Here is a 12803-nt window from a genome sequence, read left to right as displayed (position 1 = left end):
TAGTACTATTTCCGTATCTGTGTAAATGTTTTTTAATTCTTTCATGTATGCTTATGTGTTGTTACAAGTATAACTCTAGAAAGCAATAACAGTATCCATCTGCAGATTACTAACCTGGAATACTATGATCAGTTTTGTTTCTAAATATAAATAAATGAAAAATTGAATTAAAAAATTAAAATGAAAGATTTTTTTCCCCTGAAAGTTTGGGTCTAAAATGTGGGTGCTTTTTATACACGGGAGCACATTATACATGGCAAAATATGGTAGTTTAAGATTTGAAGCATAGTTTAATCCTCTCATTTTACACATAAGAAACAGGCTCAGAGAGATGAGGTTACTTGCCCAGAGGTTGACTAAACCAAATTGTTTCCTTAGTCGTCCTCACCAAGTTTGGTGGTGCGAGATGTGATGATGCCCTTGCATGCTCACGTCTAGATATTCTGCCATAATTTGAGGGGTCTGTGGCTTTAATTACATTGCAACAACTATTAATTTATATGCTGCACTAATATATTTACAGTCATGGAGCAGTCTGGTCGAAGAAAGTTGAATCCTAGAGATGTGAATTTATCCAAGATTATAGACCATAAACATTTGTTCTGTGCTTAGCTTTTAATGTCAGGGCAGTGTTGTGCAGTAGAATTCTGTATAATGATGTTCTTTATCTGTGCTCAGTGTAGACAAGACTGAGAATTCAGTTTCTTAGCCTTGCTAGCTACAGGTACTCAGTAGCTAGTTGTGTGTGGCTGGTAGCTATTGTTTTGGACAGCACAGGTCTAGAGCATTCACCTTAAAAAAAAAAATACTTTTTTGGGAACTTTAGAAGTGTTACGGTGGACACCAAGACGTATGAGTATGATTAGAATTGCCAACTAGAAATTAGGCTTATGTTTAAAAGTAGGAGGGAAAATGAGCTCTCAGAGCTGAAGACAGTGATACATCTGTAATGGCTTGGGCCTTGTTTATGTTTTACCTGTTCTTCAGAACAGCAATCAGGAACCCGTATGAAGCATCTTCTACCTTTTCCATTACTTAGGTGTCTTTGTTTTGCTAGTTGAAAATCCTATCCTTGGGTTAAGTTTTCAGTGAACACATTCATGGTGATCAGCACATTTTTCAGTCTCTATACTTTTATTTTACATATTAATTACTTCATTACCAAGCTGCCTTACAAAAATTTTTGATATCTTTCTCGCTATGGTACTCTGGATTATGGAAGTGTTGACTTATACATCAAATTGAGCTTGATGTGTAACAGGGCTGAGCCAGCTAGGTACAGCAGGTATTGGGATTGAGGAGTCTTTTGTACCATCGTTCTACATCTCTGCGTGTTTTTGTAACAGGCAGAGTTGGTTCTCTGGGCTTTACTTTGGATGCTGATTTACTAATTTATGACGTGGCTCCATGTTAATAGCAACTTAGACCAGCTTGGCTTCATGCATGGCTGCCATGGTTTGAGTGTCCATTCAGGTGCATAGCCAGACGGTGACATAATCCAATTAGGTGCCAAAGTTTTTGCTTAAAGTACTTCCATACATGATTTAGCTTTTAAAAGGTGGTAATATGGATTGATCTTGGGTATTTCATACTTTAAACAGTAGTCTTTTTGCATTCTTGGTACAATGATTTTGATAGTGGTTTAGAAGCCTTGATATTCCTGCCATAACTTGTATTAAAATGCTTAATGTTTTTGAAATGAGCTAGTGTGTGTTTGTGTGTGTTGCTCAGCTTAATGAATTTTTAAAAATGTGTTTATTGATTTTAGGGGTCAGGGGAGAGAGGCATGAGTTGGTTGCCCCCTCTGCGTGCCTGGTTTGTGACGGAACCTGCAGACCTTCTGGTGTGCAGGGTGGCGCTCCAACTAAACTGAGCCACACCGGCCAGGGCCTTCAGTGAACTTTGTATTCCAGATTCGGTGGCTTGTTTTCCAACCCACACTGTGCTAGGCATTGAGGGTAAAACGGCAAATAAGACTTAACAGAGATGGTTGTCTTCCCATCCCATTATTCTCCATCTCTTTAGACTCAGGTGTTGGGAGAACATAAATGAGGGTGCTTGCAGAGATGGGATTGGGGTCTGCACCGAAATGACACTCTGATTGGGTTGGCCTACCTTAAGGCTTTCTGATACTCGTGAGAAGGGGAGTTTACTTGCTCTTCGTGTCCAGGCTTTGGGGTGTTTCACCTGTCTGCAATTGTCTGTGGAGGACATGTGACGTAGCAGAAAATGCTTTCTTGCATGTTATATAATAGCTATGGCTTTCTCCTGTGAATTTGCATTAGTGAGGAATATTGTGGAACTTATAGTAAAAATTCATATGTCAGCATAGGGAACAAATTATTACTGCTTTTTTTCTTAGCGAGTTTTTTTCAAAATAAATTCAGTGTTCATATAAGGGTTTTTTGGAGTAAATCCTTATTATTGTCACCTGTAAAATAGGAATGATGCCTAAGAGGACCGAGAACCACTTGTGTAATGCTGTCACAAAGCGTTTGTGAGAAGGGTGGGTGTCCGTTCTTGCTATTCTCGAGTCCTGTGACTAAGCAAGTGCATATTTAGGTACTGTTTAGATGAGGATCTGTTTTTAGGTTTAACCATTCCTCATTTCTGACTTACATTTTTATAATTATGTTGTTCTTGCCTTTTCATTGCAGTGTTGAAGAGAGGAGACACTTTGTGATTGGGTGACGTTGTATGGTCACTGGGAAAAAGTGACTTTTTAAAGAAACAATTGGGGAAAATAAATATAAAAGTATGTATTTTTTATAATCTTGATTTCCTTTTTTGAGGGTGCCCTTCTTAATCCATTTTCTTGGAGAGAATAATCTATTGCTAACCAACTGCCATAGACTGAACATTAGTGCGCCTCCCAAGTGTAGCCGTATCGGGAGGCGGAACCTTTGGGAGGTGATTGGGTCAGAGGGTGGAGCCCTAAAAATGGGATTTGTGCCCTTATGAAAGAGACCCCCCAGAGAGTGCACTTGCCCCTTCCACAGTGAAAAGAAGATGGTCATTTGAGCCAGGAAGTGGGCCCTCAGCAGACACTGTAGCGACAGATGCTGTGATCTTGGACTTCCCAGTCTTTAGAACTGTGAGAGGTAAATCCCTGTTGTTTATAAGGCACCCGGGCTGTGGTGTTGTGGCAGCTGGAATGGACGAAGATATCAACTGTTAGATCACATACTGTTCATTAGCAAATGCATGGTTTTCCTCCTTCAGCTTCCGTGACACTGTGCTGTCGTTCCCACCGTCTCTCAGCAGTCTGCTCTCCAGCCTGCCCTGCTCGCCCGTTTGTCCTCTAATCATGATGCAAAACTTAGAGTTTCCTGACAATTACATACTTGGGAATCCCCCCCTTTTGAGCTGTATTCTTTGGGAAGACCTTTCATTATCTTCATAGATTCTGCCATCGTACATATACTTTAACATTCAAAACAGACATCTTTCTGGCGTAGTTAGCTTTTTTCCAGTGTTCTCAGGTCATGGTTTGTCTGGATACTGTTAAACTCTTCGCGGGTCAGGGTCAGGGACTTTGTCTTTATTTCCTAGGCAATACTTGTCTAACTTCTCCTTCACCATCAGTACCCTCTCAGTACCCACAGGCTTAAAGGAGATTTTTCCCCCCTACTTCTCCATTTATTCTTTCACCAAGTCCTTCTTAATTCTTTGTGTTATTCAGTTTGATAATATCTGTAGTGACTGGTGCTATATTTAAAGCTTTTATTGCTTTATTTTGTATTGGATTCATAAATTATTGAAGCAGGAAGAAAATTTTGAGTTATTTAGTCTAATTTTTTTATAGGGGAAGAAATGGATTCTCAGGCTAAATGACTTGTCTTAGCTCACAGAGCTAGTGAATGAATACCTGATGTTATAGCTCTGTGGTCTCAACACTTCCTATCCCTTCCCTGTCTAGCAACTTTTAAAAAATTTATTTAAAACTTTTTTTGGTCAAAGCTTTAGCCACAGTTAAGAGAGAGCTAGGTCCAGGAGGTTAGATAAGATAAACAGCAATTCCTAGCCATCCTACCCTCTTTCCCCCTTTTCTGAAGGCAGCTCTTTTAGCCAGTTAAAAAAGACATGTTTGCCTCCACATATCTGAAGAGCATACTTGAAAAGTTCATACTTGCACGCATGCTTGCTAGTCGTTTTAGTTTTAAGCATATCTATTGATTTCCTACTATGAAAAGATACGGAAGATAAAGATTCGCTTTCTTGTCTCCCCTCACTGGACCCTCCTCCCCATGTTTTATCTTCCCTCCTTTCAATATAGTTTCATTGCAGTTTTGGTTAAATCAGTATTGGGCTTTGTCATGATGACTCTTTGTGCTGCTTATAATGTTTAGAGTGAGGTTACAAATACTTTTTCATAGACAACTTCTGGTTTTCCTTGGAAATGTTGGATAATTTTTTTTTAATGTGCTAATCAGTAATGTAGCCTCAAATGTTTGGTTGGTTACGTGATCAGGTGTTCTATCAGTTTTATCTTTTCAGGACTTTCCCTGCTCCGGTCTGGACTGCTTGCCCTCCCTGCCGGGAACACAGTGGTCTGCTGTGATCCAGGGGTCGGGACAAGGGCGGGCTTTTGCCTCTCTCCTATATGGATATTCCCGTTTCTGTGTTCTCTGATGTCGTCTTTCTTGTTCCTCTGCCTCTTACTCAAGTGGAGCGCAGTCTGAGTAGCTTTCTGTGAGAAAAGTGTGTGGGAGGCAAGTCTTCTGAGTCTTCTCTCTGTACTCTTGATCGATAGTTTGGCTGGGTATGGACTTCTGGGCTGGAGATCATGTTCCTTCTGTTTGTTCCCTTTTAAATAATACTCATTTTTATTAAGTGGATGCATTACTTTCTCTTTTTGAGGATAACAATTTTACTTTTATTTTCTCTCTTTCTTGTCTTGTCTTTCCCTCAACTAGCATTTTCTGTTTGTTTTGCGCTCTACTTTTTATGAGAGAGGCTTTCCCAAGATGTCTGGTAACCCTTTGGTTTTCATTAATATTTAAAAGTCAGGGCCCGGCTGGTGTGGCTCAGTGGATTGAGTGCCATCCTGTGAACCAAAGAGTCGCCACTTAGAATCACATGCCTGGGTTGCAGGTCAGGTCCCCAGTGGGGGCACATGAGAGGCAACCACATGTTGGTGTTTCTCTCCCTCTCTTTCTCCCTCCCTTCCCCTCTCTAAAAATAAATAAATAAAATCTTAAAAATAAAAAGGTCAGAGGTACACACAGACGACACAGAGTTGGTTCATATGAAATTGCCATCTTTCCCAGCTTTGTTCACTGTCTGTGAACAGACTTAGTTCTCAGACTTTGATTTCAGAACTGAGGCAGACGATGTATAAGGTGAATCAGGAACGTGTTGTTATGCTAGGAAATAAGGAAGTGCTCAAAAATATGAAAGGCATACAAGAATCTGCTAGATGGGGCTCCCACTGACCAAATCTGGGACAACTTGAGCATCAGATGAATAAAGACATTAATGAATAAAATAAGTATCTGTGAGTCCATCCTGTTAATGAACTAAAGAAAGAATGGGTAGAAGGGAACTTGCCTTACTGAGGTTACAGTGTCAGCTGATAGGTGCAGAAGGAACAGTAGATTACAAAAACAACCCATCATTTTTAACTCTCAGTGTAACAGTTGATTCAGACAAGAATTGCCAGTGAGTACTAATACTGCTGGGTGAATATTTCAAGAATATGAACTTAAACTATCTTTCCACAGATTACCTTCTAATTAATTACTCAGGGGAAATGGTTATTTTACATTGGAGAAATATGGCAAAGTTTAACTGAGTTATCAAAATTATCACCAGTAATGCAGTAAATTGACATCATCTTGTCAATTTATGTGATACTCTAGGAAAAACAAAACTTTATTTATGTGGTATTCCTGCTAGAAATGCATACCTGTATTCTCAAAGATGTCAGTGCAATGAAAGACAGATGCCAAAGAGCTGTTCCAGGTGAAAGGAAACAAAGGAGACGTGCTGTTGGATGGGACAGATGAGTCTGGGTTGAGGTGCAGGGGGTCCCCGTGAGAGACACTATAGAGCAACTAGCAGAATTGGAATACGAATGATATACTCCATGATCAGTGATGACTATGTTAAACTCTTGATTTTTTTTTTTTTTTATCAGTGTAGAAGTCTTTATTTTTTTCACACTTATCATGCCATGAATTCATAGGGGATGGGTTCCAACAGCTCAGGTTCCTTTCCATTAGTTCTCACAAAGTGTGCTTCTCTGGGTGGAGCAGGCTGCCGCTTCAGTTGAACCCAGGTACCTTTCTCTTTGGCTTCCTTCTCTTTTTGATCATTTTCCTTCACACGTTTCAGGAAGCTATCTCGACTCTTTGAGTGCTTAATATGCTCAATTCGTACATTAATTCTTTTGGCAAGAATCTTGCCCTTGTTTGTTTACGACAATGCCCACCGCATGCTGGGTAACACTGTAGACTCTTCCAGTTTTTCCATGGTAACATTTGTGGGGCATTCCTTTCTGAACAGTGCCCATTCCCTTGATATCTACAATATCACCTTTCTCGTAGATTCGCATGTATGTAGCCAAAGGAACTACTCCATGTTTTCTAAAAGGCCTAGAGAACATGTAATGGGTACCTCTCCTCTTTCCCTTTGTGTTAGTCATTTTGACGAATTACTAGAAGATGGCGGTTTGGGCCGAAAAGCTAAACTCTTGATTTTGACATGTACTGTGACATGTACTAAGAATATTTCTTCTTCTTAGGAGACACACAGGGAATATTCTTGTTCTTAGGAAACACACAGGGAACTTTTGTGGTGGCTGCGGTGAATCAAATGTTGGGAATGTATGTGGTGGGGTCAGGCAAAAGTGACTCAGTGATTGACATGAATCTAGGCGAAGGTTCTGTGGGAGTTTTCTTCCTCGTACTACTCTTGTAACTGTTCTGCAAATGTACGGTGAAACGTTTTTTCTTTTTAAGAAAGGTTGGAGTAAGGGTGGCTCACTGGAGGGCTCTGATCATGAGTGAGGCTCGTTCATCACCCCTGAGCTTCCCAGCTGGGATTAGTTGAGCTGCCTTGGTTGGGAAGCCGCCAGCTGTCAGTGTCTTCAGGCCGCTCTCCGTGGAGGTAGATCACGCAGAAGATACTTTTCAGTCTTCAGCCTGGGTGGGAACATTGGAGCTTTGTAGGAGGATCTGGCTTAGGGGGCATGCCTGTGTCTAGCATTCACTCTGCAGCTCACACAGTCCCTGTGTTTTCAGTGCAGCGGGCTCATCTCCAGCTGTGCCAGGACCTCACCTTCTGAGACCTCCCTGTTCTGCTCCCTCACATCCTCTGCTAGGGGTGGGAGGGGCAGAGCAGGGCAAGGAGATTTAGGGATCTAAACTGTTCATCAAGTAACTTTCAATCAATATTCCTTTTGTTTCCTTCCAGCACCCCTTCAATTTTTTTTGTCTTATCCTGGTTCTTGTAGATTGTACCTTTAAAACAAAACAACCAAAACATTTTAAAAAATATTTTCTTGGTTTTAATGGTTTTTTAAACATATTTTATTGATTTATTTTTAGAGGGAGAAGGGAGGGAGAAAGAGAGGGGGAGAGATCAGTGTGTGGTTGCCTCTCTTGCGCCCCCTACTGGGGACCTGGTCCATAGCCCAGGCATGTGCCCCGACTGGGAATTGAACCAGTGACTCTTTGGTTCGCAGGCTGGCACTCATTCCACTGAGCCACAGCAGCCAGGGCCCAAAAACACTTTTTTACTGTAGTTCTAGGGACATTTCAGTGTATGTTCAGTGCATATTCTTTACCCAGGAGTCTCAGTACAGCACTTGTACATTGTTCCAATTTCTTTTCCATCTTTTCCATCTCGTTTCTCATGTCCTCACACTCTAGAATACCAGATTTCTTATCAATAATATATAGTCCTACTCTTTTCTCTCCATAGTCTAAGTGAAAAAAACGAGTAAACAAAAACTTTTCCAGAAAAGCAGATTATGTCTCAACATATTTGTTACAACGTAATAAGCACCTGTATTCATAATGGTGTTTTTTATTCCAGCTTTCCTGGTGGGTGGAGTGTGCTGCAGGTTGAGGCAGGCAGGTTGGTACAACTCTGCTGAGAGCTTGTGATTGATTGATTGGCCTGTAAACAGGTGCAGTGGGTGATCCTGGCTGGTGGGAGAAATGGTTATAGATCAGCTTTGAAGGTCTCGCGGTCACTTGAATTTAAATGCCAAACTGTGTGTACGTGTGTGTACATTTTGTGGAGTATACAACTTCATTAGAATGAAAGGCATCTGGAAACCCTGACACAGAGAGTGGTGGTGATGGGGGCATTCGGGAATGTGCTTTTCACACTAGCATGTTACGCTTTTCATGGCTGAGGGCTGTAGCAGGACATGGTGACCCCAAAATTTAGATGATTGATTATACTTTTTTAAGTGTATATTCAAAATGCATTTAACTTAGAATTAAATATTCTTTTCATTTTAACCCAGGTTTGTTACTGTTTTTGTTTATTCATTTTGTTTGTTTTAAAAGGCAGTTAGCATTTTTTAATTGATTATTGAAGGAAAATGTTGAGATCATAATGTAGTGTGAATTTTATGGAAGAAAGGCATTAAATGAACAGCTTTTTTTTTTTTTTTTAACTTTTATTAGTATTTATTTTATGCTGAATTTACTCCCAGGCCATAAGGTTGAACAGCATTTTTTAAAAGATGCCTTTGTATTCTTATAGGATTTCTGATTAATATATGGTATAGAGTTTGAGCTTTTTCTGCAGCATCAAGTGTCTGGGACATTTGTTCTTCCATGTAGTTCTTCCAGTGTAGCTTTGGTTAATTGACACTAGTCACAATTGGTACTTCAGTGACTTGAATGTTTCTACCAAAAGTTATGATTGCTTTACAGTATTACATGGGGCTACTTATGGGCATTTAGAGCGAGACACTTTTAAAATTTGTTTTAGTATTTTAAAGTACAGTGCCTTTGCAGTTAACCCTGTGTTGGATAAGAATTGGTGTTTTTGTAATATAAAGATAAATATGCATTTTTTCTTACTTGCCCACTGATAGTGCTGTTAGGGTGTGCCTGTTTCTGGGCTATTGTGAGTAGTATAGGGTAACGGCTGCGATGGAAGGGTGACTGTGCCTTTTTTCCTGTTTTCACGTAGAATGTTCAGTTAACTAGAACTGTTCAGTCTTCTGCGGCACAGTTCTCTGTAAGTCAAGACCCTGAACCAGCGGCTTTAATGGCAGCGGTCATCACACCAAAAGAACATGTTGTGATTATACGCTCTTTTTTCTTTACAGGAGAGCTTCTGCTTTATGTCCACGTGCCACTTTACTCCTGCTAACCTGCTGACACAGTAAATTGGAAGACAGCTGTTGCCAGGATAACCTGTAATGGGCAAGGCGCCACAGGAAGAAAACATTTCTTTTAATTTTTAAACTTGGTTTGAAAGGTGAGACCATTAAGAGTATCAGGAGTTTGCGCCCATGAATTCCGTCACGGAAAGCAACGTGCTGTCATGAGACCTTGGAGTCTAGGTGGGCCAGGGCTAGGTCATCTCCTTGAGACAGGTACAGTTTGGTTCTCTTGCACTGTGGTAGTTTTCGCAGCCTCTGTACTTTGCACTGGTATGTCTTGTCATCTGCAGCGCCCACGGGGTTCCCAGGACAGTGTGTTGGGAGATTGAGCTGGGCCCTGAGGACCAGTCAGGCCTAGCAAGCTGAAGTAGCATGAAGGGAAAGACTGCTAGTAGAGAAGCTGCTGCTTCTAGGTTAGCTGGCTCTGTGTGTGTGTGTGTGTGTGAGAGAGAGAGAGAGAGAGAGAGAGACAGAGAGAGACAGAGACAGAGAGAGACAGAGAGAGAGAGAGAGACAGAGAGCGAGGGGGGGAGAGAGATTGATTTGTTTTACAGCAGCCAAAGGACGGCTTCTAGCCAGATACCTTACTCCTTTTCAGTCCTGTCGCAATCGCTCTGGAACTCTTTACTGAAACTTTTCATTAAAGACCAGAGGTTGACTTAGCGTATTTGACTTTTGGCTCAGTAGTCACTCCTTTTTGAACTCTTAGCGTATACCTCACAAACTTGTTTTAGAATCGTTTCTTCTCTTTACATAGATTTTAAGCACATGAGAAAGGGGTTTTGACTTCTACTTTATGTGTTTAGTACTTTTTTTTTAATCCTCACCCAAGGATATGTATTTTTTTAATTGATTTTAGAGAGAGAGGAGGGGAGAAAACCAGAAGGAGAAAAACATCTCCCATATGAGAAAGAAACATTAATAGGTTGCCTCCTGTACCTGCCCCGACCAGGGATTAAGCCTGCCACCTAGGTATGTGCCTTGACCAGGAATGGAACCCGCAGCCTTTTGGTGCACGGGGTGATGCTTCAACCAACTGAGCCACTTGTCCAGGGCTCTGTAGTACTTTTTAAATAATAGGTATCATTAATTGGCGATAGGAGATAAAATTTTAGACATTTCTCAGGATAACGTTTTTAAGACTTTGTTTTTCTCTTTCTCTCTCTTTTTTGTTTGTTTCATTACTCTTTTTCTTTGCTGATAAGAGTTTCTTACCTTTAGTAGTTTATAGATGAATTTCTTACCTTTAGCTATATTCTTCCCTTTTCTTTTTTTTACTCCCCTCTGCTCATCAGCAAGCTGTCTCACACTAGAATAAATGAACTCTTAAGAAATGGCCCAGAAGTCTCCAGGGGTCATCAAACTAGACTTGTGTTGCAAAGGCCCAGATGGTAAATATTTTAGGGTTTTGTGGGCCAAGAAACAAAAAAGAGGCTATTTATGTAACAGAGAAAACAAATTTTATAGATTCTATTGATGAAATTCAAAATATAGAAATACTTGAGTTCAATTTTTATAATACAGATCTAATGAGAAGAATGGAATTCTTTGTCTTGGGGATAACATTTCACCTAATGGAGTTCTGTTACGCATAGTCACCTGGTCTGTGAGTGCTGGTCTGTGAGCAGGTCTGCCATCACCTGGTCTGTGATGGTGTCGTCTTCGAGGTGTGTGCTACTGCCCGCAGTGCCACCATGCTCTGCTAGTGACCCTCGGCGCACGGCTTTCACTGCGTGTATTCATCGCTCGGGAGGCATTTACAGAATTCTGTTAGATTCTTCTTTTTGATATCTGTCTTTTAGCATGCAGATTAATTTCCAATTTAAGGTTAGGTGAAAGCTCCTCAGTAGCATAACTAGGTGGATTCTGAAATAGAGAAACTTCCTTGATTTTTAAAAAATCTCCCAAAGTACTTGATGAAAGTAGAGAAAATAAACATGAGCTTTAAACACTACATTTCCATAGGTTTTGTCAGTTTGTCCAGTTAAGCCTTTTGGCTCTGCGCCTAATTTTCCCATCATTGTTGCACATCCCAGCAAAGTCTACTGCACATTGTAGTGATTCCACCTTTTCTCAACTTATCTGAAAACGCTCTGGTTAGTTGGTGCATGCGAACTATTCCTGGAAGCTAATTCTTCATCACTTTAAGCTTGCCAAATCAACAACAACTGAGCTGTATCAGTCATACCAGTGAACTTGTCAGGAATTAAGGAAAACCGTCCTTGGCTTCCTTGCTTGGTTAGTAAGCCAACTTTGCACCTTCATTTTCATCTTTTATTTTTGTGAGGAAATTCTCCTATTAGGGGATATTTCATTTTACATTTTCTGAATTTCTTCTTCTTTTTTTTTTTGGAGAGAGGGGAAGGAGAAAGGGAGAGAAACATTGACATGAGGTTGCCTCTGGCACGCCCCCTGCTGTGGCCCATGACCCAGGCATGTGCCCTGACTGGGAATCGAACCGGTGACCCTTTGGTTCATAGGCCCGCACTCAATCCAGTGAGCCAGGGCTGAATTTTCTGACTGTTGCTTTCCTGTGAGTGGGGAATACCGTGATGACTGCTTAGTCTGGTGATGTGGACGTGGGCAGTATCCATCTGGCCCAGGTGTGGTGTGACTGCTGTCTCCATTCATAACAAAACAACGCACATCCCACGGCCCCATCACGGCTCGTTTGAAGTCCAGTTTTCCTTTTCTTGGTTTGGCATGTTGGGTGAGCAGAGTAATAATAAAATCAGATGCTGCAGCACAGCACGTGGCCCCCGGAACGCTGTTGTGTTCCGACTCTCACTGTGATTATAACTCTGCCCAGCTAATCTGCCATGCACAGGGACTGTGAAGACCAATGGCGTGGCTCTGTTCCAAGAGACCGAATGGGCACTGCAATTTGAATTTCATAGAATTTTTACAAGTCATGGGATGTCATTCTTCTGATTTCTTTCTCTCTAAACAATTCAGAATGTAAAAACCTTTTTTTGCTCGGAGGTTGTATAAAAATAGGTGGGGGACCAGATTTGGCCGTCTCGGTGCTGCACCTTCCCTTGTGTCCCCAGAGCTTCTCTGCAGTTGGTTTACGTGCTAATGGCAAAAGAGTGGGCTGAAAGGGGACCTAAACACGAAAAGGCACCATTGAAGGTTTTGTTGTTGGTCGGTTTGGGTGCTTGGCTTTTTCTGTTTCTTTGTTTGCTTGTTTTTTGTGTACAGTAGCAAGTGTATGCAGTTATCTCAGAGTCTTAATATCCAGTAGGGCTTGGGCAGGTTAACTAGCCTTTCATGGTGTCCTGATTTCACACTGAGCTTACATTTACAGCCCTCACAAAGGGCCAAGGATTATACTAAGTGCTGTTATGTTTTCCTTTCATAACTTTTTATCAAATGTGGTTGCATCGTTTAAAAAGTCAAAAAGTGTCACAAGAGTTATTAAAAAAAAAAAAACACAAACAACTCCCTGGCT

At 41.0% G+C, this 12803-nt stretch overlaps 2 protein-coding genes across 19 annotated transcripts in view; one reads left to right on the top strand and one right to left on the bottom strand.

The window, feature by feature from the left end:
- The window catches only part of PPP6R3 (protein phosphatase 6 regulatory subunit 3), a 120644-nt gene that overhangs the window by 27382 nt on the left and 80459 nt on the right, over window positions 1–12803 (top strand). For 15 of the 18 annotated variants that reach the window (XM_071221380.1, XM_071221379.1, XM_071221378.1 and 12 more), the window contains one exon: window positions 9296–9447. The exons of 1 other annotated variant lie outside the window; for it this stretch is intronic. The gene's annotated coding sequence lies outside the window, so the exon portion shown is untranslated. Of the gene's footprint in view, window positions 1–8064; window positions 8083–9295; window positions 9566–12803 lie in introns of those variants that run through there. 2 more of the 18 variants (XM_053924621.1, XM_053924623.1) reach the window with 2 other exon arrangements.
- Window positions 6120–6694, bottom strand: LOC123478065 (large ribosomal subunit protein eL21-like). The gene is given in 2 exon segments (XM_045183350.3): window positions 6120–6412; window positions 6414–6694. Coding segments are annotated over 2 exon segments (477 nt in total). The 5' UTR covers window positions 6647–6694; the 3' UTR covers window positions 6120–6168.

The sequence above is a fragment of the Desmodus rotundus genome, chromosome 5 (genome assembly GCF_022682495.2).
Source record: "Desmodus rotundus isolate HL8 chromosome 5, HLdesRot8A.1, whole genome shotgun sequence".
NCBI lineage: Eukaryota > Metazoa > Chordata > Mammalia > Chiroptera > Phyllostomidae > Desmodus > Desmodus rotundus.
The sequence above is the reverse complement of the archived record's forward strand: the minus strand, read 5'-3'. Positions and strand labels throughout refer to the sequence as shown.